Genomic DNA, 26,467 nt, shown 5'->3' with positions numbered 1-26,467 from the left:
TCCACTGTCGGGTGAGTTTATTCCTACAAAAGATGGCAGGCTCTGCTCAGCCAGTGTCCAGTGCACAGGAGCAGGGTCACAGCAAGGCCCCTGGGGACAGACCCCCTTGGCACACAGACGGCGCTGGACCCCAAGGGCCAGTGGGGGTGAAGGGCCACCGTGTGGAGAGACTCAGGACCATGCAGGGGTCCAAGGAGGAAGGACAGTGTTGTCCAAGCTAGGACGTCCCGTGTCCCCCTGGAACGGAAGGTGGTGCTCAGGGTGCTCAGTCCTGGAGGATGGGGCCATGATCCCCCAGGGCAAGGCTGAGAGGCCACAGCCTGCCCACTGCCTGCCTGCCCGCAGGCGCCAGGGGCAGCAGCCTGGCGGGGAGGGCGGGGCGGCCTCAGAAGCCCTTGTCGATGCTCAGGGTGCGGCGGGTGACGTGCTCCAGCTCCCCGGACACGTAGTCGGCCATGCTGATGCGGTAGTGCGCCAGCATCTTCAGCATCAGCCGCAGGTTCAGCCACCACTGCTCCCGGGGCATGCGGTGCCTGGGGCCGGGCGGGACTGGGGTCAGGGCACCTCCTTGGCCAGAGCCCAACCCAGCACCACACCCCCTCCTCTGAACCCCAGACCCTGCCCAGCCCCCGACATGAGTGGCCCCTGGCAGTGGTGGCCCTCCGGGGTCTGCACCCAGGACGGGCTCAGCACCAGGGGCAGAGTGGGAAGCCTGTGCATTCGGACCTGACAGTCCGGCTGGCACACCCCAACCCTCCCCTGTCCCAGCACACCAGCCGGGGGAAGTCAGGGCCCCGGGGTCCACCCTCACTTCAGAGGGACTCACTCAAAGTCAGTGTCCTTCTTGAGCTCGGTGACAGGGCTGAAGGCCACCGCCTTCTTCTTAAGGCCAATCACGCAGGCCGAGTCGGGGGCGTTGGCGAACACCCGCCCTGTGGACACAGGCATGTGCTGCAGCCACCCCCAGGGCCTGGCCGAGGCGTGGTCCGCCGAGCTGCCACCCTACGTACCGTTGCGGTAGACGGCCCGAAGCTTCTCGGACATCCAGAGCATGGCCTTCACCCCCAGCTTGGTCCCGTAGTTCCGGTCGAATGGGGTTGGAGCCCCGCCCTGCAGACACAGTGGGTGAGACTACCAGCCAGCAGGGACGAGAGCCAGCCGAGGCAGGCCTAGTCCCCGCAAGTCCCAAAACTTGGCCCCGCTGTGACCTCAGGTGAGCTCTCACACAACACCCCCTGCCTGCAGCACCCCTGTCCCTCTTCCACCTCAAATCTGGCCTAAAAGCCACTTCGAGAGGCCAAGGCAGTGGGCTAACTAGTCACCAGATGGGATGACTCTGGGACTATGCATGTGGCAGCAGATAGGTCCCTGTGAGCCAGGAACCCCCAGGGGAGAGCAGCCTCGGGGTGCACACAGCCCTCACATCGGGCTGGGAAACCCCACAGCTCCAGCTCCTTGCAGGGCCGCTAGGAGGCTAATGCAGGGTGAGGATATGGCATGGAGGTGACCACAGGGGCCCTGGCCCTGGCCCTTCCTAGCTAGTGGGGAGGCCTCAGCAGACAGGAGCGTGGTCTCCCCACCCGAAGATGATGAGCACTTTGCCAGGGGAGTGAGGACGAAGCAGCCAATGACCTGCTCCACAAAGATGTGCATAAAGGAAGGTCTCACGCTGCTGTGTCCTGACCCCTCGCCGAGGCGCAGAGGGAGGCAGGGGGCCAGGGGCCGCGCTCCCCACGCCCTACCTGCTGCAGGTGGCCCAGGACGTTGGTCCTGCAGTCGAAAATGCCCTTCCCCTCGGAGGAGTAGAGGTTGTACAGGAACTCCGTGGTGTAGTGATCGTGGCATTTCTCGTTTCTGGGGAGAGGGAGAGGGGGCCTGAGTGAAGTGGGGCCCGGCTCAGGCCTCGCTCACTGCTGAGCCTGCTGGGCCAGGACACGGGCCCCTGGGAACGCTGACCCCACCCACCCCTCTCCAAGGCCACCTCCACCTCGCTGACCCCACGGCCAGGGTCTGGAAGCACCTGCCTCGCGAGGCTTGGGCCGACCCCCCCCGGCCGGGGCCCAGGCCCACCCGCGGCCTCACCGCAGCACCAGGCCCCTCTGGATTTCCGTCTTCATCTTCTCCGTCATGTGCTCCACGTTGGCCTGCAGGAGTGAGCGACACGGTGAGCCGGGGCCGGGGCAGCAGCCGTCACTGCCCCGCTGCAGCCAGAAGGCAGGCTGTCTGGGCAGGAATATTCCAGGCCGACTGACAGCTAGAGCCAATGTGACCAGGGGTGATAGGGGGACCCGGGGCCTGCAGGTGGCAGAGGGCGCTGAGAGGTATCGGTTGGGCCATGAGGCCACGGGAGCCACAACATGGACACAAAGTGGGAGATTGCAGGAGGAAAGGGGTGCAGGGTCTCAGGCCAGGCCCCCTCACAGGCAGTGAGCCCTGCCTGGCCAGGCCCAGCCTCTGCACCAGGAGGGGACCTGCTCAGCCCCGCGGAGGGAGGAGGCTGAGGCTCAGCTCACCTTTAAGTCTTGGATGTTAAAAGGGTCCTCGAAGATGTAGGCGGCGTCGGCCCCCACGGCGATGCCGGTCACGGTGGCCAGGTAGCCACAGTAGCCGCCCATAGTCTCCACGATGAACACCCGGCGCTTGGTCCCCGAGGCCGACTGCTTGATTCGGTCACAGCTCTGGGGGGGGGGGGGCAGGGGTGGTCAGGGTCCTCCCCAGTGGGCAGCCGGGACCCGCTATGCTGTGGAGACCAGGTCTCTCCCCAAAGCTGACGGAGGGTCACAGGAGGCCAGGGCAGTCCCACGCCCCACGTGCCCCGGGGACGACAGGAGCGCCACTGGCTTCTACTCGGTGAGGCCAGGGACCCGCTGAGAGGTCTTCCCTGACCTGCAAGGGGGTCACTGCGGCCAGTGAGGTCACTGCGGACTGTGGCCTTGGATGCCAAGGACGATGGGACACAACAACCCTAACTCGGAACAGTCCAGCGTGTGAAAGAGAACTGTAACGTTAAACAGAGAATCGGGCAAAAGGAAATAAAACATAGGCTCCTGGGGTCTGGCCCAGGAGGCCCTCCCTACCTCCATGGCGGCGTTGACGGCGGTGTCGGAGCCCAGGCTGAAGTCTGTGCCAGGCACGTTGTTGCTGATGGTGGCTGGGATGACGCACATGACGATGCACAGCTCCTCATAGGAGCCGCGTGCCTCCACCAGCTGCAGCACCCCCTCGTAGGCCTGTGGGGGGCGGGGGCGCAGGACCAGAGAGTTTGGGCTGGGGCAGGGGACGGGCCCCACCCAGGAGCTCTGCAGCCCCTTGGGCCAGGGAAGTGGGGCCCAGGGAGGACAGGAAGGAGGCTGGCAGGGCCTGCCCCGACCCCGTCCACTCCCTGCAGTCTGCAGGGGGCTCGGGCTCCTCCGGGAAAAGCAAGAACGTCTGCCAGTCACGAGGGCTGCCAGCACCCGGGTCACACGGCGGTGCCCACTGCTCAAAGTCCACCCAAGACCACCCCGTGCACGGCCACCACACAGGCCGCCTGCCCAGAGCGCCCCACCCCCACCTCAGGGGCCAGACGCGAACTGCTCCCTGTCCTTCAGCCGGAGCTGCCCTGCTCCTCCCCCTGCCGTGCTCCCCCCACCCCAGCGCCTGGGCTGCCCGCTTCCATCTGAACTGCGAAGCCTTAAGGCAAAAACCCTCCCCAAACCAAGACCCTGCCAAGAACCTCCCTGCACACGGGGCTCCTGGAAGGGCCACCTCAGCACCCCAGACGGCACCCCTGCGGCGGCCTCACCTCGAAGCCTCCGATGACCAGCAGGGCGTGGATGTTGTACTTGCGAATGTTTTCCACGATTTTCTCCATGTAGCTCTTGGGCAGCGTCCTGCAGTGGGAGACAGTGAGACGAACTCGGTGTCTACACAGACCGCCAGGCCGGAAGTGCACACACTGCACTGACCTGCGCCTGACCTGGTTACAGGCGGAAGCAGAGGCTCCGTGCCTGAGGCATATGGGGCACGGGGCCCGCCAGTGCCCCTGCCAGGCACTTGTCAGGTGATGGAGGAGCCCCTCCCCCCTGTGGCCTAAGTGAGCTCTTAGCAGACATGGGGCTGCCCAGCAGCCTTCCCCTGCGCAGGTGACCCCAGGTGAGCCCTCAGCCAGGAAACCCAGGCCGGAGGCTCGCGGCAGTTCTCAACCTGTGGGTCACGACCCCTTTGGCGGTCGAACGACCCTTTCACAGGGGTCGCCTAAGACCATCCTGCATATCAGATATTTACATGACGATTCATAACAGTAGCAACATTACAGTTATGAAGTAGCAACGAAAATCATTTTATGGTTGGGTTACAACATGAGGAACTGTATTTAAAGGGCCAGAAGGTTGAGAACCACTGCATAGCATGCCCTGGCAGGTCACCAGCCAGAGGGGGACCTAGCCCAGGGCCCAGGGTGGGTTTCCCCTTGCAGCCCCCATTCTCCCCGCTGAGCTACACTCTGATCTCCCAGCCTCCCGTGGCAACCAGCTGCCAGCCACTCACCTCTTGGTGCCCAGCATGGAGCCTCCACGACCCAGCCAGCCGGCCACATCGTGCCAGCCCACCTCTTGCACCTGCAGGAGGGAGGCACAGCTTCAAGGGGACAGGCCAGAGGTGCTAACGGATTCCATCTCAGCATCTCAGGTGACGGACCTGTGCCCAGGGGCAGCATGCCCACAGGGGAACAGAGCAGGGTCCCGGGAGCCTGGCCCAGGCAGCCGGCCTGGACCCCATTCCCCCTCCCTGGGAGCTCGCCCCTCGCCCTCATCTTCTGATCTGTCTTCTTCATGGGCCTGAATTGGCCAATCCCTGCGTTTCGGCATCCAGAGCCCCTGGTTTGTTTGTAAGCAAGCTGGGGGAGGAGGGGAGGGGAGGTAAAAATCAGCCAATGACCAGGACACCCACCACCTGGCACCTACCTGACCCTTGGCCAGGCCTTCAAAGCCGTCGTGCACCACATACACCGTGTGACCCTGGGAAATGCCGGAACGCACCGCCGAGCGCACGGCCGCGTTCATGCCAGCCGCCGGGGCCCCCACGTTCAGGATGGCCAGGGAGAACTGGGTCTTCGGAGAAGGGGACAGAGACAAGAGCATGAGCTTGGGCTGGGAGAGACGGCTGACCACACAAAAGTCAACGAGAGGCACCAGGCCCCCCAGGAGTGACAAGGATCTGTCCTCAGGGCGCCACGAGCTGCTGAAGAGCAAAAAGGCCGCAGTGCAGGCCACGCTCAGAACCTGCAGGCCAGGCCACAGGCATTAGCAGGATGTGGTCACTACGGGGCTAGCGCCCCTGTGGTGGCAGTAGGACGGGTTCGGGCCAGAGTCCACTCCTGCCCGAAGCCTCAGCTATCACCCCACACTCAGGGGTCAGCACCAGCACCTCAAAGTCCTTGGTGAGTGGTACAGAAGCAGAGAGAAAGGCCTCGTTAAGTACAAAGAAGCAGGTGACACTACTCGGGCTAATTTAACCTGATCTAGCCAAAATAGTATCACCTCAACCTGGAATCGATGTAAGAAATTACTAACAGGCCCTAGCCAGTTTGGCTCAGTGGATAGAGCGTCGGCCTGAGAAATGAAAGGTCCCAGGTTCGATTCCGGTCAAGGGCACATGCCCAGGTTGTGGGCTCGATCCCCAGTGGGGGGTTTGCAGGAGGTAGCCGATCAATGATTCTCTCTCATCACTGATGTTTCTATCTCTCCCTCTTCCTTCCTCTCTGAAATCAATAAAAATGTATTTTAAAAAAACAAAACACAAATGTTTTATAAAAAAAAAAAAAAAGGAAGAAATTACTGACAGGCTATTTCACATCCATCTCCCACACCATCCTGGGCACCCGGCCTCATGCCCAGTGCTCTGTGGCCACATGTGGCCATGGCTTCGCCAGGCAGTGCGGCTCCAGTGGCCCTGGTAGCATCCCGTTGCCCCAGAGGGGGGCACACCCCAGCCAGTTCCGGGAGGGGACTGCAGCCCCCTCTGCTGTGTGGGGCCTGGAGAGATGGACCGGGAAAGGAGACGCGAAGGTGATGCACTCCCCAGGCTAGACACACTCTGCAGGGTGCCCTCAAATCGGTGACATTAGTGACAATGGCCACAGCATTTACCTACCCCATGGCCTCTGCTGAGAGGCAGCTGCCACTCCCTGTGTCGGCCCCCCATGGCCGAGGCTCCCAGGGCAGCAGATACAGGACCCCACCCTCCAACACTGTGTTAAGGGGACCCTGTCCTTGCCCCCCAGGACTTCAGAAACAAGTCCTGCTGTCATCCTCATCTTGAGGAGAGGCCATTCCCCCAGTTTGTAGTTGTCTTGAAGGGGCTCATGAATGTCAGATCCCTTTTCTCCTGAACTAAGTTTATAAGCCTGACTTAATTTCTTGCAACTGTCTGGAAAGCGACTGGCCACCATAATCCCCAGGCCCGGACACTGGCTGTCTGACATCTGCTGGTCCAGCAGAGGCCGAGCCTGACCCTCCCAGCTCACAGTTCAGACGCCACACAGGAGGGAGGGGCCCAGCCCAGCTGAGTCAGCTCGGAGCTCCGTTCCCCATGGGCAGACCCTGACCCCACAGGCTCTGCCGCTCACACCACCTCACCTTCTCTTTGGAGACCTTCTGGTGTGCAAGCAGCTTGTAAATGTTCCAATTGTTCTCAAAGCTCCTGGAACGAAAGCCGGCATGCACCATGAAGCCCACACCCACAGCCCACTCCCAGCCCCCAGCCAGAGCCCATGGTGCACCCCACCTCCTCTCTCTTGTTGCCCCAAACCTGGGCCGGATGCCATCACTGGACGGTGGAACACCCCATAAAACACGCAATGCCTCTCAGCTAAGCCAGGACCCACATCCAACCTGCCCGGAGTGGGCAGCTCCAGCCCACCCCACCCCACAGCCTGCCTGCTTCCCTCTGCAGGGACCAGTGAGGCCCCGTGGCTAACTGCAGACTGCTCGGCCACGCACGCGTGGGAGGAAGGGTCTCAGGCGACGCAGAGGCCATCTCTACAGCTCTGATGTCCCGCATGTCAGGGGCTGGCTGTGTGCAAGCTGCCAGGAGTCTGCGTGGAGCGAGCCCATGCGGCTCTCACCTGCCACGGAGCTGGATGGCCTCGTCAAACCTCTTCTCATCCATGGCCTTCTGCACCTCCTTTGTCTTAAAGAAAAGGACAAGCACAGACTGCAGGAGGAGCCTGGAGCATACACAGCCGCCACCTGGCTCGGTGGGCCTGTCCCAGGCCTGCCCAGCAGCGGTCACTGCCAAGGCCAGCAATCAGGAAAGCTGGCCGAGGCCAAGCGGGCCCTACCCGGCCTGGCCAATGGTCCTCCCTGGCCACCCTCGCTCCTCCTCAGCCCCTAAACCCCTCCCCACCCAGGGCCTTGGGAATGGAGGCTGAGGCCCGTCTGGCCCACAGGCCCACAGCCAATGCCCAGCCTGCTCAGCAGCAGAGCTGGTGGAAATCATGGCAGGACATTCTTTCAAGAGAAGCCTCAGGGAGGCCCAGTCTCCCACTCGTGTGCCCTCTCACCCCACCCTCCCCTGGCTGCAGGGCCCCCCAAACCTGTGGAGCCAGGGCGAGATCCCCACACCCAGCCTCTCAGCCTCTCTACTCTCACCTCCCACTCTCTCTTCCAGTGGCCCCTGCTCCAGCCACATCGAATGTCCCCACACCATCTGCCAGAATTTACCCAGCGGCTCCAGCCACCCACTCCTCCTCCCTCCCATCTTTGCCCCAAATGCCTACCCCAACCACCCAGTTTGCAAGGTGGGTCCATGGCCACTGGCTCTGGGAAGCTAAGTGACCTCAGCTTAGCTCCCCCCTCTCTCAGGGCTCATCCCACACTGTGGACATGCTCATTCCCCTCCCCAGGACTGCAGGCTTCAGACACCCTGAGGCCCGCTTGGGGGGGATGGGGTGCACACCCAGACGGCCGGGACATGTGACACATGAGGAGGCGAGGCTGGGAAGGGGCTGTGCGGGCAGCCTGCTGGAGCCCTGAGGGGCCTGGAAGGACAGGTAGCTCTGGGGGGAGGGGAGCGCCAGAGAGACACGAGGCCGTATACTCACCACCTGCACGCACTCCATGAGGGGCAGCCGCACAGACTGGTTCCCTGACAGGCTCACCACGCAGGCCGGGGTGTCAGGTGTGCCCTCCAGCAGCGCCATCACCGCCTCCATGCCCATCTTGCTGCTCTGAGGGGGAGGAGCGGGGCTCAGGCAGGTGCAGCCCATCCTCAGAGTGCACACACACACACGCACACAGACACAGGCATGTGCACACATGCACAGATACCGGCATGTGCACACACACATGTACATGCAGACTCGCTTGGCCCTTCTCCGCTCTGAGGGCCACACTGAGCCAGCCCCCACACCATGTACAAACCCTCAATTATCAGAGCTCCCCCCCACACACACACTGGCCAAAGCTTCTAGAACAAATGGCGACAAACAGTGACTTAGTATGACCACCATTCACAACAGCCCATCCAGACACTGGTTCACGGGGTCTCACAGAGCTCTGCTAGGAGGGTGTGGCCCTGCCCCTCAAGGCTGCAGTGACACCACTCGCCCACGGCCGCTCAGCCTGGTGGGAAGGGCAAGGGCTGGAGCCAGGCTTTCAGGGCTCTTTCTACCATGACGAGGTTTCTGATGGGGCTCCTGTACGTCAGGGCTTTCCTGTGTGCGTGTAAATGATGAATGCGAGCTGGTGGGCTGGGCCAGCTAAACCACGTAGGGGCTGTCCTCCGTGGGAACAAATCACAAATGCAGGTCCTGGCAACAGCGACAGACAGGTGTGCAAGAAAGCGAGGCTGAGCTCTGCTCAGTGAGAGTGGCAGGCTGGTCCCGCCTCCTGCTGCTCCCGCAGACAGAGCCCAGGTCTCTGGATTTCTGCACGACTTGGGAGCAAGTCTCCACCTGCGCGGGTTTGTTTTAGTAACAGCCACAGAAGAAAGTGCCTGTCCCCCTCAGAGCACCACACTGTAGCTCGTTCGGGAAGACTGGGGTTCCCTGAGCTCAGGCGTCTCCCCTGTAACTCGACACAGTGTGCGTGCAGGTGTCACCCTGAAGAACTGGCACAGGGACCAGTGAACAATGCCGCCGCTCTGGCTGCGAGAACAAACTGCCTTCGCCTCTGACCCAGGCATCTCGCTCGTGTCTCCCACAGGCTCCCACGAAACGGCAGCCGGCCTGCTCTCCTGCAAGCCGGGGAGGCCCCGGACCCACCCCGGCCATCTCTGCTGCCCAGGCTTGGTGGAGGGTCGGCGCCTGCCCCTTATGTCCCAGACCCCTCAGGAGATTGTCCTGAGTGTCCCCCAGGCCTCACATAGAGTGCAGAGGTGCCTGGCCAGGTGGGCAAGGCCCTCTGAGGCCAGTGTCCCCACTGCTCTGCGGGGGACTGAGGAGGCCACGGCCTGCTCAGGGCAGTAGAGCGGCCTCAGCTCTCCGAGGATCAGAGCAGGCGATCCAGCCTCATGCCAGGACAGGGGCCCAGCCCTCGCATACAGGCTCATTACCACCCATGGGGCTGCCCCTGGCCAGGCCCTGTCTCCATCGTCTACAACGTCTACAACAAGATTCCCACTTTGCAGAGGACAAGAGGGGCCCAGCAGTAATCAGAATGACAATAGCACCCTCAGGCCAGAATCCAGCCCCCTCCTCCTCTACCCCCCAATCCCCCCGCTCCCCAGCCCCTCAGTGCCCCCCGGATAGGAACTATGCTATGGGCTGGACTCGGAACCATCAGACTCGGACCCAGGAGGACCCTGCGCAGGCCTGGCCCCTGCCACCCTGCCCTCCTCTCCCAGGGACCTGCCACAGCCGTTCCCAGGAGGGCCGGGAGCTGCTGACTCATGGGGCAGGGACAGGCTGGCCAGGAGGCAAGGTCCCCACCCAGGTCTGCGTTTCCCCTCACAGAGAAACGGAGGGGCCACACCTCGGTCTCACCCATGAGCACCGGCACGGTGAGGAGATGCTCGCACACACCACACATGCATGCCCCCTCCGCCCCCCATCACACAGGGACCAGAGCAAAACCCCACCTACCAGGATGCGGTCGAATGCCGAGGGGGTCCCTCCCCTCTGCACGTGGCCCAGCACGGTCACACGCGTGTCGAAGCCCAGCCTCTGGACCACCAGCTGCTCATTGGGAGAGAATAAAGGGGGTCCCTGGGTTCGGTGCCCACCTCCACTGTCTCACCACCCACAGACCCCAAGCCCTGGTGCCTGCCCCTCCCCACCAGGCCTCAGGGATTCTGGCATGTCAGGGTCCCCAAAGAGCCAGCCCAGGGTTCATGCCCACAGATGTGTTGCTATGTACATGTGTTTCTATGTGTGGATGTGTTTCTGGGTACACGAGTGTGTGTTTCTCTGTATACGTTTCCATGTGAGTGTGTGGGTGTTATTTCCATATACAGGGTATATGTCTGTGTGTGTGTTTCCATGTGAGTGTCTGGATGTGTTTCCATGTATGTGTGTTTATGTTACCCGTGTGAGTGTGTGGACATGGAGTCCCAGGCGGGCCTGGCCTGCAGGGAATATGTCTGAATGAAGGCTGCTGCTGGTTGGTGACGGCCAGGCCCAAGCAAGGGAAATGGCCTTCAGCCTTAAGAGCAGAGGTCAGTGGAAAGCAGCCAGTGGGTGGGGGCGCCCAACAGGTGTGGGGGAAACCTTGGCCTCTGGGGCCAGGGCTTCTTAGGGGGCCCAGGCACCCCACACACATCTGTTGTCACTGAGGAAGCGCTCCAGGAGGGGAAGGAGCCCAGCAGATGCTTGGGGACAGAGATAAAGGGGGCCCGACCCGCTGAGCCCCACCCCTCTCCCACCCACACGATCCAGGCCGCTCTGGGGCCCCTCCTGCACTCACGTCCTTCACGTAGCGGGAGGTGATGGGCTTCCCGTTGCGGTCGATGGCGCCCTCGGCGATGATGATGATGTTCAGCCGGGACCCTCGGCTTCGGGTCTGGGTCAGAGACATCCGGGAGCTCAGCAACCTCAGACACCTGTCCCGACACCCACCCTCCCGGGGGTCCACACCGCAGGGACCACCCCCGGTGAGGAGCGGCCGACAGGGACCCTGTGGCCCTCCTGGAGGCGGGGAGAAGCAGGTGGGGGGTCCTTGCCACAGGCTTGGGAATTGGGGGGCAGCAAGGGAAGAAGGGGGACAAGTGAGCACGCCGTTCCCACTCACTTGGCCGAGCCTCTCGCACATGCAGTTCTCCCAGCCGTCCTCGGGGGGCGCCTCGGGGATGAAGAGCCAGTCGGCCCCAGAGGCCAGGGCAGATACCAGGGCCAGGTACCTAGAGGAGCGGAGGGGCCACCTGCTCAGGGCTGGACCCAGCACCCCGGGCCCCAGACCCGAGTCCCCTGAGCCTCACCTCCTTTGTCCTCCCTGCATCCAGCCCCAGAGGCAGACTCCCACCCCCCAGGGCACACCCAGTGTTGGATGAGGACCTGCCCTGTGCCAGGGGCCATGGAGGCGCCACACCCTGGCTCCTGCTCCCCGTCGCCCCTGCACCTCCAGATGGCAGGGCCCCCTTACCCGCAATGCCGCCCCATCACCTCCAGCACAAACGTCCTCTGGTGGCTGTGGGCACCGAACAGAGAGAAAGGTCAGTGTCGAGCCTCTGGGAGCTGAGCTGCACGGCCCGCCTCACAGGCCAGCAGAACCAGCCTCCCTCGAACCCAGGGGCCAAGCCACGCTCCAGCAGACCAGTCCCCTCAGGAGTGCCTGGCGACACTGGACACCAGAGCAGCAGGACCGACCACTCTCCTTATTCCCATGGTGGTCACGTGTCTGAGCAAAATGTGGCCTTGGGTTCCTGACCCGCCTTCGCGCTGGTTTTCACCGACCTCTGCTCTGAGGGCTGAAGGCCATTTCCCCTGCCCTGGTCTGGCCGTCACTGGCCAGCGGCAGTCGGATGACCCCCCTGGGGATGTGCCAATCCCCAGGGCCCCTGCTGACCCTGCAGAGGGCGGCCTCGCCCCTCCCAGGAGGACAGGATCCCCAGCCTGCCCGCCTCGCTTGCCCGCCTGGCAGCCCGGCCGGGCCAGTGGGGGCTGGGGGCCCCGCTCACCTCTGGGCGGTGGTGGTGATGGCGTCGATGACCTCCATGATGCGGTGCAGGGCCGAGTCCGTGCCGATGGTCATGTCGGTGCCACAGAAGTCATTGTCGATGGAGCCCACCAGCCCCGCGATGTTCAGGTGGGAGTAGGTCTGAGCCGTGCTCTCTGAGATCTTGCCTGCGGAGGAGCAGCGGAGGCCAGCTGAGGCCCCACTGGCCACAATGGGGGCAAGAAACCCCACCTCTCACCCCCGTCCACCAGGCAGCGTGGCCCAGGAAGGTGCCCAGGCTCAGCTCCCCCTACCCGGGTCCTGCAGTGGGACTCCCACGAGGGGAGGGGCCACTGAACCCCTAATGCTGTGTAGACTCATCACCCCGAGCAGGAGACCTCCAGGGCAGTCTTAGGGTAACCGCACCCCACTTCCAGGCTCCACACGAGCGGCACAGACTGAACTCCAAGCGGGCTTTCCAACTGGCAACCTTGCAGCTATGTGTCTTAGGGTGTTATCAAACGTTAACTCTTACACTTCTGCAAACTATGACAACGTCCGTAACCCAAGTCCAGAATCAATTACAGACAAGACTTGTCCACACAGCGTGGGGTGAGTCAGCCTGGGACTGCTGTCCACCCTGCCTGGGGGTCCCTGATGCTGGGCTCCAGGGGCTGCGGCTCAAACACTGACCTCACTACCAGCCAAACCCAGCTGACAGCTTCTGTAGCTGCCCAGGGTCGTCTGACCTTGGGCTGGGCCAGGCCCACTCCTCTGGCCAGCAGCCAGGCAGCGTCTCCCCGCCTCCCCTCGTCCTGCCTATCCCACTGCCACCAGCAGCGAGGCAGGCACTGAGGCCTCCGAGCCGCACCCGCCCCCCCCCCCCCCCCCCCCGCGCCAAACTCCCCTCCCAGCCGGCTCTGGCCACTGACCCACCTTCCTTCACCAGCTCCTCCAGCAGGCTGCCCCACTCGCTGCGGAAGATGTTGGCGCCCGTGAGGCTGCCATCCCCACCTATGACGCACAAGTTGGTGATGCCGCGATGGACCAGGTTGTAAGCGGCTGCCAGGCGCCCCTCCCGCGTGGTGAAGGCCTTGCAGCGGGCACTGCCGATGATGGTGCCACCCTGTGCAAAGGAGAGAAGAGCCTTGACCAACAAGCCAGCAGAAGGGACCTGTACTGGGGGGTGTGGGGGGGCTGGTGGACCCTGCAGAACTGAGAGGGTGAAGTCCAGGGCCTCCTCCAGAAGCCTGGGCCGGGGTCCCCTTCCCCGGGCCTTCCTCCTGGAACATACCAGGAGGAGGAGAATATCCACCTGTCAGTCTTGGGAAGTTCAAAAAGGGTAACCAAGTGAGCAGGCCCCCTGCCCACTGTGCCCACCGACCCATTTGTGGCTCATGATAATGACTGGTCACTTGAATAAGCCGGGTGTCACCAGCTGGCCTGGGGTAAACAGGTGACAAGGCCTGCACCCCTGTCCCAGCTCTGTGGGAGGATGAGGGTCTCCCCACAGAGACATGATTCCAAAACCACCACTCCTAGGAGTCCTGGCCCAGCAAGGTGCCCGCCCCTGCCCAGTCAGCTGGAGGGAAACCTGGGCCTTGGCCACTGGGCGGGTCAGAGTGGTGACGAAGGGGAGGCTACTCAGATGCCGCACCAGGCCTTGTCCAGCATCCCCTCCTCCCTGCACCCTTGGCTGGAGCTGAGAGTGAACTCTTGTAGTGGAGGCGCCCCCGGGCCATTGCCACTCCACAACCCACGGCAGCCAGATGACTTGGTGAGCCTGAGCCAGCCCCTGGGGGACGGGGACGCTTCTGTGCATGGTCTCTGTGTGCGTCTGCGTGTCTGTCTCTCTGCGTCTGTGTGCGCGCACACGTGCTCACAGGTGGAAAGGGCTCATGGCAGGCCTTACCAGCTGGATGATGTTAGAGACGCTGAGCCAGTTGGCTGGCTTGATGTTCTCGCCTCCTTCCACGAGGCCCTCGTAGCCCTGAAACCGAGGAGCACAGGCATGAGACAGGCACCCACAGCAGCCGGACAGCACCCTTGTCCACGAGCAGGGGGCTGGGAACCTGGCCAACACTCCATCCGGTAGGAAGCAGGCTCCCGGGTCCTGACCACGAGGCCCCAGGGCCTTGGATGATGAAGCTGGGGGTGGCCAACAGTCCAGGGGAGAGGCCAGGGCACCAGGTGGGCCTCCCGGAACCTCTGCAGGGCTGAGGTACTTGTTACAGAGTGTGACTCAAGGGCAATGCGCTCCCATCACAGGTGGCCCACCTGGTGAGGGCCCAGCAGCGCTCTGCCCTTCCAAGACCACCCCTCCCGGAGGAACCCGCTGTCCTGCCTCCTCCGGGCATCGATTAGATGTAGAAGTGACAGCAGCGTCTGCTCTGTGTGTCTGGCTCTCACTCAACCTGGCGTCTCCGAGGCCCCGCATCGCCGTGCACAGCCGTGTCTCAGCTCGCTCTGTGCCCCAGGCCGCTGTGTGTGCCCAGTCATGGTCCGCCCACCGATGACGGACATGGGGAAGGTCTCCAGCTTAGGGCTATTAGAAGTGAGGCTGCTAAGGACGCACACATCTCCTGCGAGAGGGCTCCTGAGAGCTGGGTGCCTGAGCAGCTACCAGAGGCTCGCGTGGCGCCCGCCATGCTGTGCTGACCTCCTCACCCGCCAGCCACGCAGCCGGGCTTCTGGGCTCCAGCCCTCAGTGCCGGCTGTGCTCGTCTTCATCCCAGGGTCCGCATGTGGGCCCCTGCAGTTGGTTGTGTGTTAAATTTCCCTAGTGACCACTTACTGTTTTTCTTTTAAAAAAAAAATGTTTTTATTGATTTTTAGAGAAAGAGAGGGAGAGAGAAATAGAAACATTGATAAAAGAGCAACATCAACTGGCTGCCTCCTGCATGCCCCCTACTAGGGATCAAGCCTGCAATCCAGGCATGTGCCCTGACTGGGAATCGAACCAGTGACCTCTTGGTGCATGAGTCAAGGGCCGATGCTCAACCACTGAGCCACACCGGCCAGGCCACTTGCTGGCTTATGTCAATGACATAAGCCACTGATCGTCTGGACCACGTCTGTGAGAAGTGCTTGGTCAGGTGCCCTGTCGGTTTTCTGTTACATGACTACTCCTTCCTTATCAGTAGGAGTTCTAGATACAATCTGGATAGAGGGCAGGGGCATTTTATAAATGGTGAAAAGACAGGGTACCACCATGCTGAGATGAGCAAGGCCGCCTCCTCCAGGCAGTCCTCCAGTCCCTCCACTGAAGTAGTAGATGAGCCACTGCCCCTGCTTGAGGCTAGAGCCCAGCTTGGCTCTGGGCATCTACCTCCCCTCTGCCTCCTCCCTTTAGCTGTCCCACCTTGTTCTGTCACCTATGCCTATAGGGTCCTGGGCAGCAAGGCCCCGGAGGCAGTCTGGGGCAAATGCTCCCACCCCTGGGGGTGGAGGTGGAGCACTACACAGGAAAGAGAACAGGGAAGTCCCAGGTAGGAATATTTCTTCAACTCAGGACGTAACAGGTTCCCTCACCAGCCCCACAGCCCAGCCGGAGTTTTGCAGGGCAGTTGCCCATTCTTCCAGGAACCAAAATTAGGGGAAGGTTCACAGGGCCACAGGAGGAGTGAGACCCCCAGGCTGGGGACCACCAAGCTACCTTCCATGGCTTAGGCCAAGCTATGCCCTTCCCTTCCTTCCCTCCCCAACGCTTTGGTCAGGAATTTGGCCACAAGGATATGAGCCAGCCCTGCCACCACCAGCCCAGCACAGAAAAACAGGAAAATGACCTGAAAAGCCACAGCAGGCACTGCCTGGAGCAAGCAGCTACAAAACAGGCAGGTCTCAGTCTGCAAAACCCAGGGCCAGGCACAGAGCCCGAGCACAGCGCCAGCCTGGCCCCTGGCCACTGCACACCAGCTCGAATCCAAGTCCCACACACACAGCTCTGCTGGAGCTGAGACAGTGGCAATCGATCGTGGTTCCCAGGCCTCGGAATCAGACTGGGAACGGGACTTGTACCACCAGCTTTCCTGGCTCTGCACCTTGCAGACGGCAGATCGTGGGCTTCCCAGCCTCCAAACCATGCTCCTGGGCTAAGATGGCGTGAACAACAGGAACTGAGCAGGCGGCTCCGGATGGTTAGCCTGGGCTACGCTCAGCATGGCCGTCTCAGCCTAGGGCAGCTGGCTGCCCCCACAACATCCATTCTAAGAGACCTGGGAGGAGGTTCCAGACATCTTTTGGGGTGGCCCTGTAAGCTCCAGAATGCCACTTCTGCTGAATTCAGAAGGCAGAGGACAGAGATGACAGCTTCCGGTCAAGATGGCGGCAAAGGCAAATGCGGTCCTCGCCTCCTCCCACAACCACAGCAAAATTACAACCAAACGACAGAGCCACCATCATTCAGAACTGCCTGAAACCCAGCTGAACAGAAGTCCTCCAATTAAGGATATAGAGAAAAAGCCACATCAAGACTGGTAGGAGGGGTGGAGATGCTGAATGCTGGTCCCACACCCAGATGTGGAGGCTGAAAATCAGGAGGGTGCCCTGGCTGGCTTGTTCAGTGGTTAGAGCAACAGCTCAAAAGGCACCAGTACATACGGGGGATGGGGGTGAGGGGACTGAATTGTCCATCCAGGGCTGGACAAAGGCAGAAGTGCTGGCAGAAGCCATTGTTCCTTTGCTGAGCCCCCTGACCACAGAGCCAGCAGACAGGCAGCATATCTGAGTCTCCATCAACCTGGTTAACATTGTTCACCCCACCCTGGTGATTCCCTATGACCCCACCCCACCCAACTTTCGGGCCCTCTGAAGTCACTTCCAGTGACTTTTCCATACAAATGGCCTGTCTTGGCTCATGCTTCAGATTTCCTAAAATCTCTCAAACAAGCAGCATTTGGCCTAGGCATACTACTTGCTAAGTGGCCCCAGGCTAGGCACTAGCTGCAGGCAGCCTTGGTGCACAGTTGGCCTCTCCCAAGCACCTCCAAGCCCAGCACAAGTAGCAGCCGTCTGCAGACTATTTTGTAACTCAAGCTGGGGGTTCCCAAGCAGGACATGGGCAGTGGCTGACCTTGGCCTGACCTCCCAGGCAGCCCCGAGCTAGCGCACCCAGTGGATAGCTTCAGACCACATCAAAGCACCACCCAACCACCTCCACAAGTGCAGACTCAGAAGATAATATTGTGATAACTACATATGGTGTCAGATGGGTCGCTTTACCAGGGTGGTCATTTCATAGGTTATATAAATGTCTAATCACTCCTGCTCTACACCTGAAACTAATATAATATTGTATGTCAATTGTAATTGAAAATGTTTTAAAAAAATTATTTACAAAGAAGTCTCACAGACACAACCCTCCTCTTCTAGCCTTGGAACCTGCTAAAATGTCTCTCTCACCCAGCCGACGTGGCTCAGTGGTTGAACATAACCTATGAACCAGAGGTCACGATTCGATTCCAGTCAGGCCACATGCCCAGGTTGTGGGCTCAATCCCGGGTGGGACGTGCAGGAGGCAGCCGATCAATGATTCTCTCTCATCATTGATGTTTCTATCTCTCTATCCATCTCCCTTCCTCTCTGAAATCAATAAAAATATTTTTAAAATAAAATGTCTCTTGCTCACCTCCACCCACTTGGTGTCACTTCTCCCTTCCCCACCCCCAGGGCAGGCGCCCAGGCAGCCCAGAGCTGGCTGCAGGCCAAGTGCACTGCTGGCAGCTCTCCTGTGTCAACTCTGAGCCCACGGGTCCAATTTGGAGTCCTGGGTGAATAAAAGCCATTCCTGTTCACGGAGCCCTGCTCGCTGTCGGCTGTGAAAAGTGCTTTAACTCACAGCACTGCATTAGCTTTGTGCCTTCACATCCCACAAAGAACGAATTGGTACCCTCACTTAACAGAAGAAGAAACTGAGGGTCAAGGAGGTGAAGGAGCACATCTGTCACAGGTGGGCAACCTCAGGCAGGGCTTGGACCCACCTGTCCCTGTCTGGAGGCCACAACCCGAGGCCCCTCCCAAGAGCCTCCCCTGTCCCCCAGAAGACTCTAGACCAGCGGTTCTCAACCTGTGGGTCGCGACCCCTTTGGCGGTCGAACGACCCTTTCACAGGGGTCGCCTAAGACCATCCTGCATATCAGATATTTACATGACGATTCATAACAGTAGCAACATGACAGTGATGAAGTAGCAATGAAAATAATGTTATGGTTGGGTCACAACATGAGGAACTGTATTGAAAGGGCCAGAAGGTTGAGAACCACTGCTCTAGACCATCATCAGGGCACGGGCCCCACCTGCCCAGCAGCTGAGACTCTGAGGAGACCTGCTTCCCAAAGACAACCTGAGGCTTTGCAGGGTCCCAGCCCCCCAGTCCTGGGCTGAGGGTCGGAGCTCTGCAGGAGGCAGGGGCCTACAAATAACTGTTCATTCATTCATGCGGCCGGAGCTGGGTGTGGCCCGGCGCAACCTGGGGCCAGGGGAAGGGGCAGGGACAGCCCACAGGGGAAGAGGGAGGCATCAGGAGAGCAGAGAGGCTGGGGTTCGCTTCTGGTTGCCTAAACAGTGAAAATAAAATAACACAGCGCCTCCAGAAAACCACAAGACAATGGAGGAATTCCTCCGTGTGTGCCTGTGAGCTCGTCAGCCCCAATGTGACACAGGCATTGGGGGCGGGGGCATGAGGCAAAGGGGGCACCAATTTGGTGAGAACAAAAGAGAACATTACTCTGCCACTTGTCCAAGGGGGCTGTTTGCTGTTGTTACCTGGGTGATCCACACAGCGTTTGTGTGTAAGGGGTACGGGGGTGCTGGAGGGAGGAGGGGGACCGGGCTGGAGGATGACAGGTGGCAGCTGAGCTCCCCGGCCTCACAGGAGGAGGACAGCAGCTTTATGCCCTCCTATCTCCCGGGACATGGCCCACGTCACAAGCACCCAGACTGGGGGGAAGGCTCCTCACCCCACCCCAGAGCAGGGGCCAGGTCCCTCCCATTCTGCCTCTTCATCATCCTCCCCTCCCTCTAGGCCTGAGCCTCGAGTTGAACAAGTGACCACTGAGAGACAGGGAGGTGTCCCCCACCCTCCCTCCCACACCCCGCTGAGCACGAAGCCCACCAGTGTGGGGCCCGGACCCCACCGGCCTTACCTCGTAGATGAGGAAGACCTTGGCTCCCACGTAGATGCCCATTCGCGTCACAGCCCTGACAGCGGCATTCATACCTGGGAGGGAGGCAGGGGACACCGTCAGTGGAGATGCACGGATGTCAGGGCCCGGGACCACCCTCCTCAGGGGGTGCTGAGCTGGAGTGGGAGGTCCAGCCCCAGGTCTCAGGGTGAACCCGTCATTGTAGCTGTGGCGCATTCGGAAATAAGCTGCCCAGAGTTAAGCCAGGAAACTCCCCATCGGGCCTCACGCAGCCTGAGTGTGGGCACCAGGCGTGTGCAAACATCCATCACTTCAGGCCTCATCCAGCCCCTGCTCCCCCGCAGCCTCCACTATGACATGACCCGGGGGGCAGCTCAGGAGCACCCTGAGCATCAGCCCCTGCCCCAGGCCCCGAGGGTGGGCTCCGTGAAACAGGAAGAGGGCAGCGGCCCCAGGGCATGGGGTGTTGGGGGGTCGGCAGCCTCAGGCAGTGTGGCTGAGCAGGCTGGCACTCCGGCCCTCCTGCCCGCACACACACAGGGGAGCTGCCAGGCTGGGGTGGCCACCCCTCTTCCCTGTCCCCGTAGCCTCGCCCTTGTGCCTAGCAACTCCCCTGCAGATTAGGTCCCTGGAAAGGGACATTCATGGTGCTGGAGGAGGCAGCACGTGGGGTGCCCCGAGCCCAGAGGAGCCTCAGCCCCCTTCCCCCACAGCCGGTTCCGAGACCCACAGAGGGCAGAGGTGTCCACCTGCGGCCCCTCCACAAGGTGCAGCCTGAACGAAGCCCTCATGGGAGGCCCCTCGCGAGACACAGAGCACCAGGAGTGGGCCTGCGCGACGGTCCCCCTCCCATGCTTTGAGGGCACTATGGGGCCTTGCCCAGGGGACAGGCCTCCAGGTGGCCAGACAGCCAGGACTGTAGCTGCCACAGGCCGGGAGCATGCCAGGTCAGCTACCCCAGCCAGTGGCCCCAGTGTGGGCATCCTCAGTGGGCCCAGCCCCCACACTGACCAAAACCTTCTTTACCGAGAGTCCATGCTGCAAGACACCTGTGGCTCTGAAAAAAGAGGCAGGCAGGGACCCTATGTCTTGAGAGAGAAAGAAAGAATGATGGCCAGGGCTCTGGCCGGTGTGGTTCAGTGGATAGTGTCGGCCCACAGACCGAAGGGTCTCGTGTTCAATTCCTGGTCAACGGCGGGTACCTGGGTGGCAGGTTCCATCCCCTGCCCCGTCAGGGCCCACACTGGAGGCAACCAATCGATGTGTCTCTCTCACATAGATGTTTCTCCCCTCCCTCCCGTTCTTCCACTCTCTCTAAAAATTAATGGGAAAAACATTCTCAGGAGGGGATTAACAACAACAAAAAGGAATGGTCACCACCCAGGGTCCCGCCCTCTGACTCTGTGTCCAGGGCCAGATCACAGGAGACCCGTGCTTCGTCTCCCCAAGGACCTCCCTGCTCCTCCCCGCTAACCCTCCCCCCCACCCCGCCTTTGTCCCTGGCACCGAGCCAGAGCACATGGGCTCATCCTGTGGTCTGACCCTAAGCTTTCAAAAGCCGTTTCCCTGGAGGCCTATGCAAATGCCCGCATGGCCAGGCCCCCCAGGCACCCCCCCCCCCCGCCTTCCTGGTCCCTGAAGTCATGGAGGCTGGTGGTGCCCATCTGCTTGGGCATCCTACAGGGGCACCATGGCTTCCAGGGTCCCAACACCATGTGTGGTCCACATGGTGACTTCAAGATGAGGGCTCCCAACCTTTACCCTGTCACACCCCTCTCCCTGGTCTCCAGGTCTCCAGCCCGGGAGGCAGGGCCCAGGGGAGCCAGCAGCAATGCGACAACGTGAGGGGGCCTCACAGCACGTCAGGAGGACCCAGTGGACAGGCAGGGCCCCTGCAGGCTCAGGACTCCAGGCTCCTACATCAGCAGAAAGGCATGTGCACCATCCCGTCTACAGATGAGAAGCTCGGGTCTCCGGGGGAGGGTGGGGACCGGCCAGAGCCCCAGCAGATGGGGGCACCAACCCCTCCATGGGCACAGTGAGCCGCCCTGTGTCCACCCACAGCAAAGGCTCCCACGGCCCCACATCCAGTGCCCAGGGCTCCTGGCATGGGGCACCCAGACGCCAGGGCAGGCAGACCACAGAGACCACACTCGCAGCTTCCACACTGGGGTGAAGTCAGAGAACCCCAATTCTGAAGAAACCGTGAATGTCTCATGTGCCCCAAATGCATGGAACTAGGATAGCAGAGGCTGAAGTTGGGGGCAGGAGCCAGGGGGCACCCCCCTGCCCAGATAGCTGGGGTGCCCCAGGAACCTGGATCAGAAGTTGCAGCTGAGGTCGGGGGGTTCGAGGGCTGCAGGCTCCCCTGGCCCCCTGCCTTCTCGGGTGGGGTGGGGGGCACTGAGGAAGATGAGACAGCAGTAAAGCTTCCTGTCCTCGCCCCCAACCCCGCCCCAGGGGGCCCTGAGCCGGCAGCAGGTGGTTCACTCTAGGCTATCTGCCTCTCCCAGCCACCTCGCTGGTGAGGCCGCTGTGCGCCCATTGCAGGCTCAAGGTCCAAGCCCCACCTCTGCCAGGCAGGAGGGGGCCAGCAGCAGGGACAGGGTGAGGAGAGCGGGTGGGGGTGGGAGTCAGGGGCCAGGGACTCAGCCCACCGTCCAACCCAGATGTCTTCCCAGTCGCCCACCCCTGACTTGGCCAGCAGCTGGACAGGCCAGCCCGGCAGACACAAGGGAGCCCAGAGTTAGGGGAACATTTTCAGCCCTCAGAGGTGAAACCAGACAATGTTAAAAGAAAACTCTCGACTGTCAGCCCAGAACCGGATGTCATGGAGACGGCAGCCCGAGGGCATGGATTATCTGGTACACCTCACTGTACGGAGCCTTCTTAAAAGGCATTTTAAATGACCCTTTAATCTGCTTTTTGTCCTCAAAATAAGCCCTGGGCCAGTGAGAAGAGTGGGCAGGGGAGCAGCTGGGTGTGCCGGCTGAAGGGGCATGCGACCCACACCCCACGCCCCACGCCCGTCCGAGAGGGCCAGGGAGGCGCATCCCATGACTTCCTGTTGGAGGAAGTCCACGATGTAACCAGAGTGACTTGGTCCCAGTCAGCTCCCAGCGTACAAGAGCGCGATCATGAGACAGACGCTGCCGGGCTCAGCAGGACACTACAGGTGACAGGTAACAGGTGACATGTAGACACAGAGCCTGGCTGGGACATACGAGATGGGAGGGGACTTGGGGAGCGAAATCTTCACCTGCAAGTATAGGACATCAATATCCTACTGGTCACCAGAAAGAGGCAGGTCCTGTCTGTTCTTTAGGGGCTGCGAGGGGGTGCCCCACTGGGGGCGACCGAGGGGTGGAAGGGTGGACAAGCCGGGCTATTTTACAAGTCTCTAGTTCCTTCTGCAAAGTCCTCTGATAGCTTTGAACAACTGACACTTCCTGTGGTCACAAGGAGAGAGAGGCCGCTGAGCGGGCAGAGGACGCCACTTCCAGGCTGACTGGAAGGAACCTGCCAGGTGGCCTGTCTTGCCTCCTCCTCCTCCCTGTTTACAAAAGGGGAAACCGAGGCCCAAGGGAAGTGCTTGGGCCGGGCCACAGGGCTGGTCAATGTCGGCACAACCAGGACCCAGCTCTGGCCCTTCGCTCCGTGAGGTTGGCTGGTTTGCGTACATTCCGACCAATGCAGACTGTAGCACCTGGGAGGTAAGTTTCATCCACCCCAGCTGCTGTCAGCCCAGCGCCCACAGGGAGGCCACACAGAGGACAAAGGAGGACAGGCCGAGAGGGCGTACACGGGACCCAGGAAGGCAGACACTTCCTCCCGGGATTTGCAGAGCCCGAAACTGGGGGCGTCTGTGCAGCCCTCCTCCGTGCAGCTCCAACCAGAAACCATGGCTACCACCTGCAAGTTGGAGAGAGCACACAGGAGAGGCGTGGAGGCTGCCAGGGCTCTGGGGGAGAGGCCAGCCAGCAGGTGCACTGACGGCCACACTCCAGCCGTGTCCAGGAAGCGCCGCCCGTTCTGTGTGAGGCACCAGGGCCACAACTAAGACTTTACACCCTGATCTAACTGCATGTCGTTTATCCTGCCAGCCCCCTTGGGTGCTGTTGTCTCCACTGCGCAGACAGAAGCCCGGGGTGGAGACCGCTCTGCCTGCAAGAGCCATGGGAGTTGGGGGCCTCCTGGGCCTCTGTGACTGTCTGGCGAGGTGGGTCCTGCCCTCTCAGGGTGTGTCCTTTCCCGTCTAATCTCACAGGATGATGCTTCCCCAAGGCCACCCTCCAAGCCCGCTCACCCCAGCCCGGCCTCACTCGTCAGGCTCTAGGGAGGAACCTGCAGCAAGTGCCCTGGCCATGAGGGGCTGTGGACGTGCAGGCCAAGCCAGGCCCTGAGGGTTCAACCTGAACCTGCAGGAGGGCCCCTGGCAGGCAGGGACACAGACAGAGGCCAATTCGTTCTGCCTTCCCTGGCTGGTGAATGCCTCTTCCCCGTTCTGAGTGGGGAATGGGGAGTTGGGGGCTTGAGGAAGGGATGGAGGTGTGTGTCTGCACTCGAATCTGGAGGGAGACCGGTCAAGCCCGCTGTGCAGCTTGAGGGTGCTGGCTCTATCCCTTGCAGTCCTGCTCCTGGTCTACTTAAGGCCTCTCCTGAAGTTCAGGCTGTATTCCCGGCTGTGGTGGCTCAGTGGATTGAGCATCATCCCATGGACCAAGAGGTCCCAGGTACGATTCCCAGCCAAGGCACATGCCCGGGTTGCGGGCTTCATCCCCAGTAGGGGGTGTGCAGGAGGCAGCCAGTCAATGATTCTCTCTTATCACTGATGTTTCTATTCCTTTCTCCCTTCCTCTCTAAAATCAATAAAAATATATATTTTTTAAAGTTCAGGGTGCAGCCACATGGCCCAGCACAACAGGTGCCAAACTGGCCATCCCAGGTCAGAGGCGCTGAAAAGCAGTAGTCAGGACAAGACCAGGCTGCCAGGAGGGGGGCTGCTGGGATAGACAACCCCCCCTCCCCTAGGCAGGGCACCAGCTCAGCTCTGCCAGGCCCCAACCAAAGGACCTTGGCAGGCCACCACCTTGGGCTTCCCCTGTTCAGGGGTGAGAACAAGTCTGAGCTAAAGGAAACTCCCTAAGCCCCAGACAGCGCACCTCCCCAAGGTACCCTCTTCCTCACTAGGCCTCAAAAGGAGAGTGAGGAGCTGTTCTGGGTAGGCATGCCACCCCACGCCTGCCAGCCCGGATGGATGGATGGGGAGTGGTGGGCGGGCGTCAGAGCCGCCCTGGAGGCCTTGGTTGGGGGAATGGAAATGTCCCCAGGTCGCGGTTCAGGAACCAGGAAGAGCCCGGCTTTCAAGGTACGCGGGCACCTGCACAGCTCAGCACGGCCTTCAGGGAAGCAGGCCTCCTGAAAGGCGCCGCCGGGCAGGGGCGCGGGGCCTCCAGGTCGGCAGGAGGGGCGACAGCGGCCAGTCCTGCGCCGGCCCCGCGCGCCGTGTCCCCAGGCCACGCCGGCGCACGGACACACCTCCGGCGGGCGCGCAAGGAGGGGGCGGAGCGCGGAAGCCGTGGCGCGCGGCACGTACGCGGGCGACCGGGCGCGCGGGGGAGGCTGGGGGACCCGAGGCCCCGCGCGGACACGGGGAGCCGCTGACCCCAGGTCCCGGGAAGGGTGGCGGGTGCGCGCGGAGGGGCCCGGCGACAGGGGGACGCCCCCGCCCGCCGCCCCGCGCCAGGCCCCGCTCCCCGCCTACCTTGCGCGTCGCCGCCGCTGGTCAGCACCCCGATGGCCTTGCCGGCCCCGCACATCCGCAGCTTCTCCAGGTCCACGGTGGCCATGGCGGCGCCGAGACTGATGGCTCGCTCTCCGCCCTCACGGCTCGCTCTCCCCGGCCCCGCCTCCGCCCCATGCTGGCCCCGCCCCCGTGTGAGGTCACCGCTGCCCACGCCGGTGGAGCCGCCGAGGAAGGCGTCCAGCGCCCCCGCTCGGAATGCGGACGCAGCTGTCCCCAGGGTGCACGCGGGGCACCTGAACCCCCAACAACACACTAGCCAGGGCCCCGCTCGTGGGGATCTGCAACCTTGGAGAACCGCGGCCCTAAACCGGTTCCACCTCACCCAGGTGTCCGCGTATTGAAGGTCTATTCCAGCGATGGCGAACCTTTTGAGCGCGGCGGGTCAGCATTTTGAAAAACCCTAACTTAACTCTGGTGCCGTGTCACATATAGACATTTTTTGATATTTGCAACCATAGTAAAACAAAGACTTATATTTTTGATATTTATTTTACATATTTAAATGCCATTTAACAAAGAAAAATCAACCAAAAAAATGAGTTCGCGTGTCACCTCTGACACGCATGTCATAGGTTCGCCATCACTGGTCTAGTCCATAACCATCCAGGTGCTGTTAAACCCAAGCCGGCCCTAGAGCTTGTCAAGGCGTTAGAAACAGCCTGACCTTAGCACAGCCGGACATACACACATTTGTTCTCTTTTTACATATGTTCTCCCTTCTCTCTAGATACAGGGCGGGGCAAAAGTAGGTTTACAGTTGTTCCGATGGAAAATAATACAGTAATTAATAAAACATAATACAAGAATAAACTCTGTTTTGCATACTCACAAATGTAAACCTATTTTTGCCCAACCCTGTGTATATTCTCTAAATATATACACACATATACTTTTTCCTAATAAGTAGATAGACTAAGTATATACACCTCTCTGTTTCTATATGTATGTATGTACATATAAATATATATACACATACTTTTTCTTTATACATACATAGGCAGATAGAGTATATACACCTCTATATGTGTGTGTGTATACACACAGCCTATGTGTGCATAGATAAATATTATATATTTAAATAAATGAATGTAATGTAATACTTATCTATGTTTACCCATCAGGCTTGTACTGTCATTCTTTTTTTTTTTAATATACATTTTTATTGATTTCAGAGAGGAAGGGAGAGGGAAAGAGAGATAGAAACATCCATGAGGAGAGAGAATCATGGATCAGCTGCCCCCCGCACGCACCACACTGGGGATCGAGCCCACAACCCAGGCATGTGCCCTGACCGGGAATCGAACCCTGACCCCCTGGTTCACAGGTCGATGCTCAACTGCTGAGCTACGCCGGCCAGGCAGCTGTCATTCTTATTGACTGGATAATACCCCAGTCTGTGGCTATAACATTATTTCTCAAAACGTTCTTGAATACTGGACGGTTACTCA

General features: G+C 60.8%; 1 protein-coding gene across 1 annotated transcript; it reads right to left on the bottom strand.

The window, feature by feature from the left end:
* On the bottom strand, window positions 1–25,131 carry PFKL (phosphofructokinase, liver type). The gene is made up of 22 exons (XM_081086268.1): window positions 24,978–25,131; window positions 19,214–19,287; window positions 13,984–14,061; window positions 13,008–13,197; window positions 12,094–12,259; window positions 11,559–11,603; window positions 11,208–11,316; window positions 10,884–10,979; window positions 10,064–10,156; window positions 8,084–8,209; window positions 7,106–7,170; window positions 6,618–6,681; window positions 4,944–5,090; window positions 4,528–4,598; window positions 3,785–3,872; window positions 3,078–3,230; window positions 2,514–2,678; window positions 2,083–2,144; window positions 1,743–1,854; window positions 1,011–1,110; window positions 827–932; window positions 1–533 (listed from the first exon to the last, which is right to left on the bottom strand). The coding sequence occupies exons 1-22, from the start codon at window positions 25,060–25,062 to the stop codon at window positions 386–388; spliced, it is 2,343 nt and encodes a 780-aa protein (XP_080942394.1). The 5' UTR covers window positions 25,063–25,131; the 3' UTR covers window positions 1–385.
* Between the last annotated feature and the right edge of the window lie 1,336 nt (window positions 25,132–26,467).

Source organism: Myotis nattereri (assembly GCF_964212035.1).
Source record: "Myotis nattereri genome assembly, chromosome: 3".
In the NCBI taxonomy this organism is placed as follows: domain Eukaryota; kingdom Metazoa; phylum Chordata; class Mammalia; order Chiroptera; family Vespertilionidae; genus Myotis; species Myotis nattereri.
This window is presented reverse-complemented; position numbering and strand designations above follow the sequence as displayed.

Coding starts and splice junctions, on each gene's coding strand:
- PFKL (XM_081086268.1), bottom strand. CDS start 25,062: ATGGCCACCGTGGACCTGGAGAAGCTGCGGATGTGCGGGGCCGGCAAG. Junction 13,198..13,983: donor TCTCTAACATCATCCAGCTG/GTAAGGCCTGCC, acceptor TCCTTTGCACAG/GGTGGCACCATCATCGGCAG. Junction 3,873..4,527: donor TCCATGCTGGGCACCAAGAG/GTGAGTGGCTGG, acceptor CTCCCACTGCAG/GACGCTGCCCAAGAGCTACA.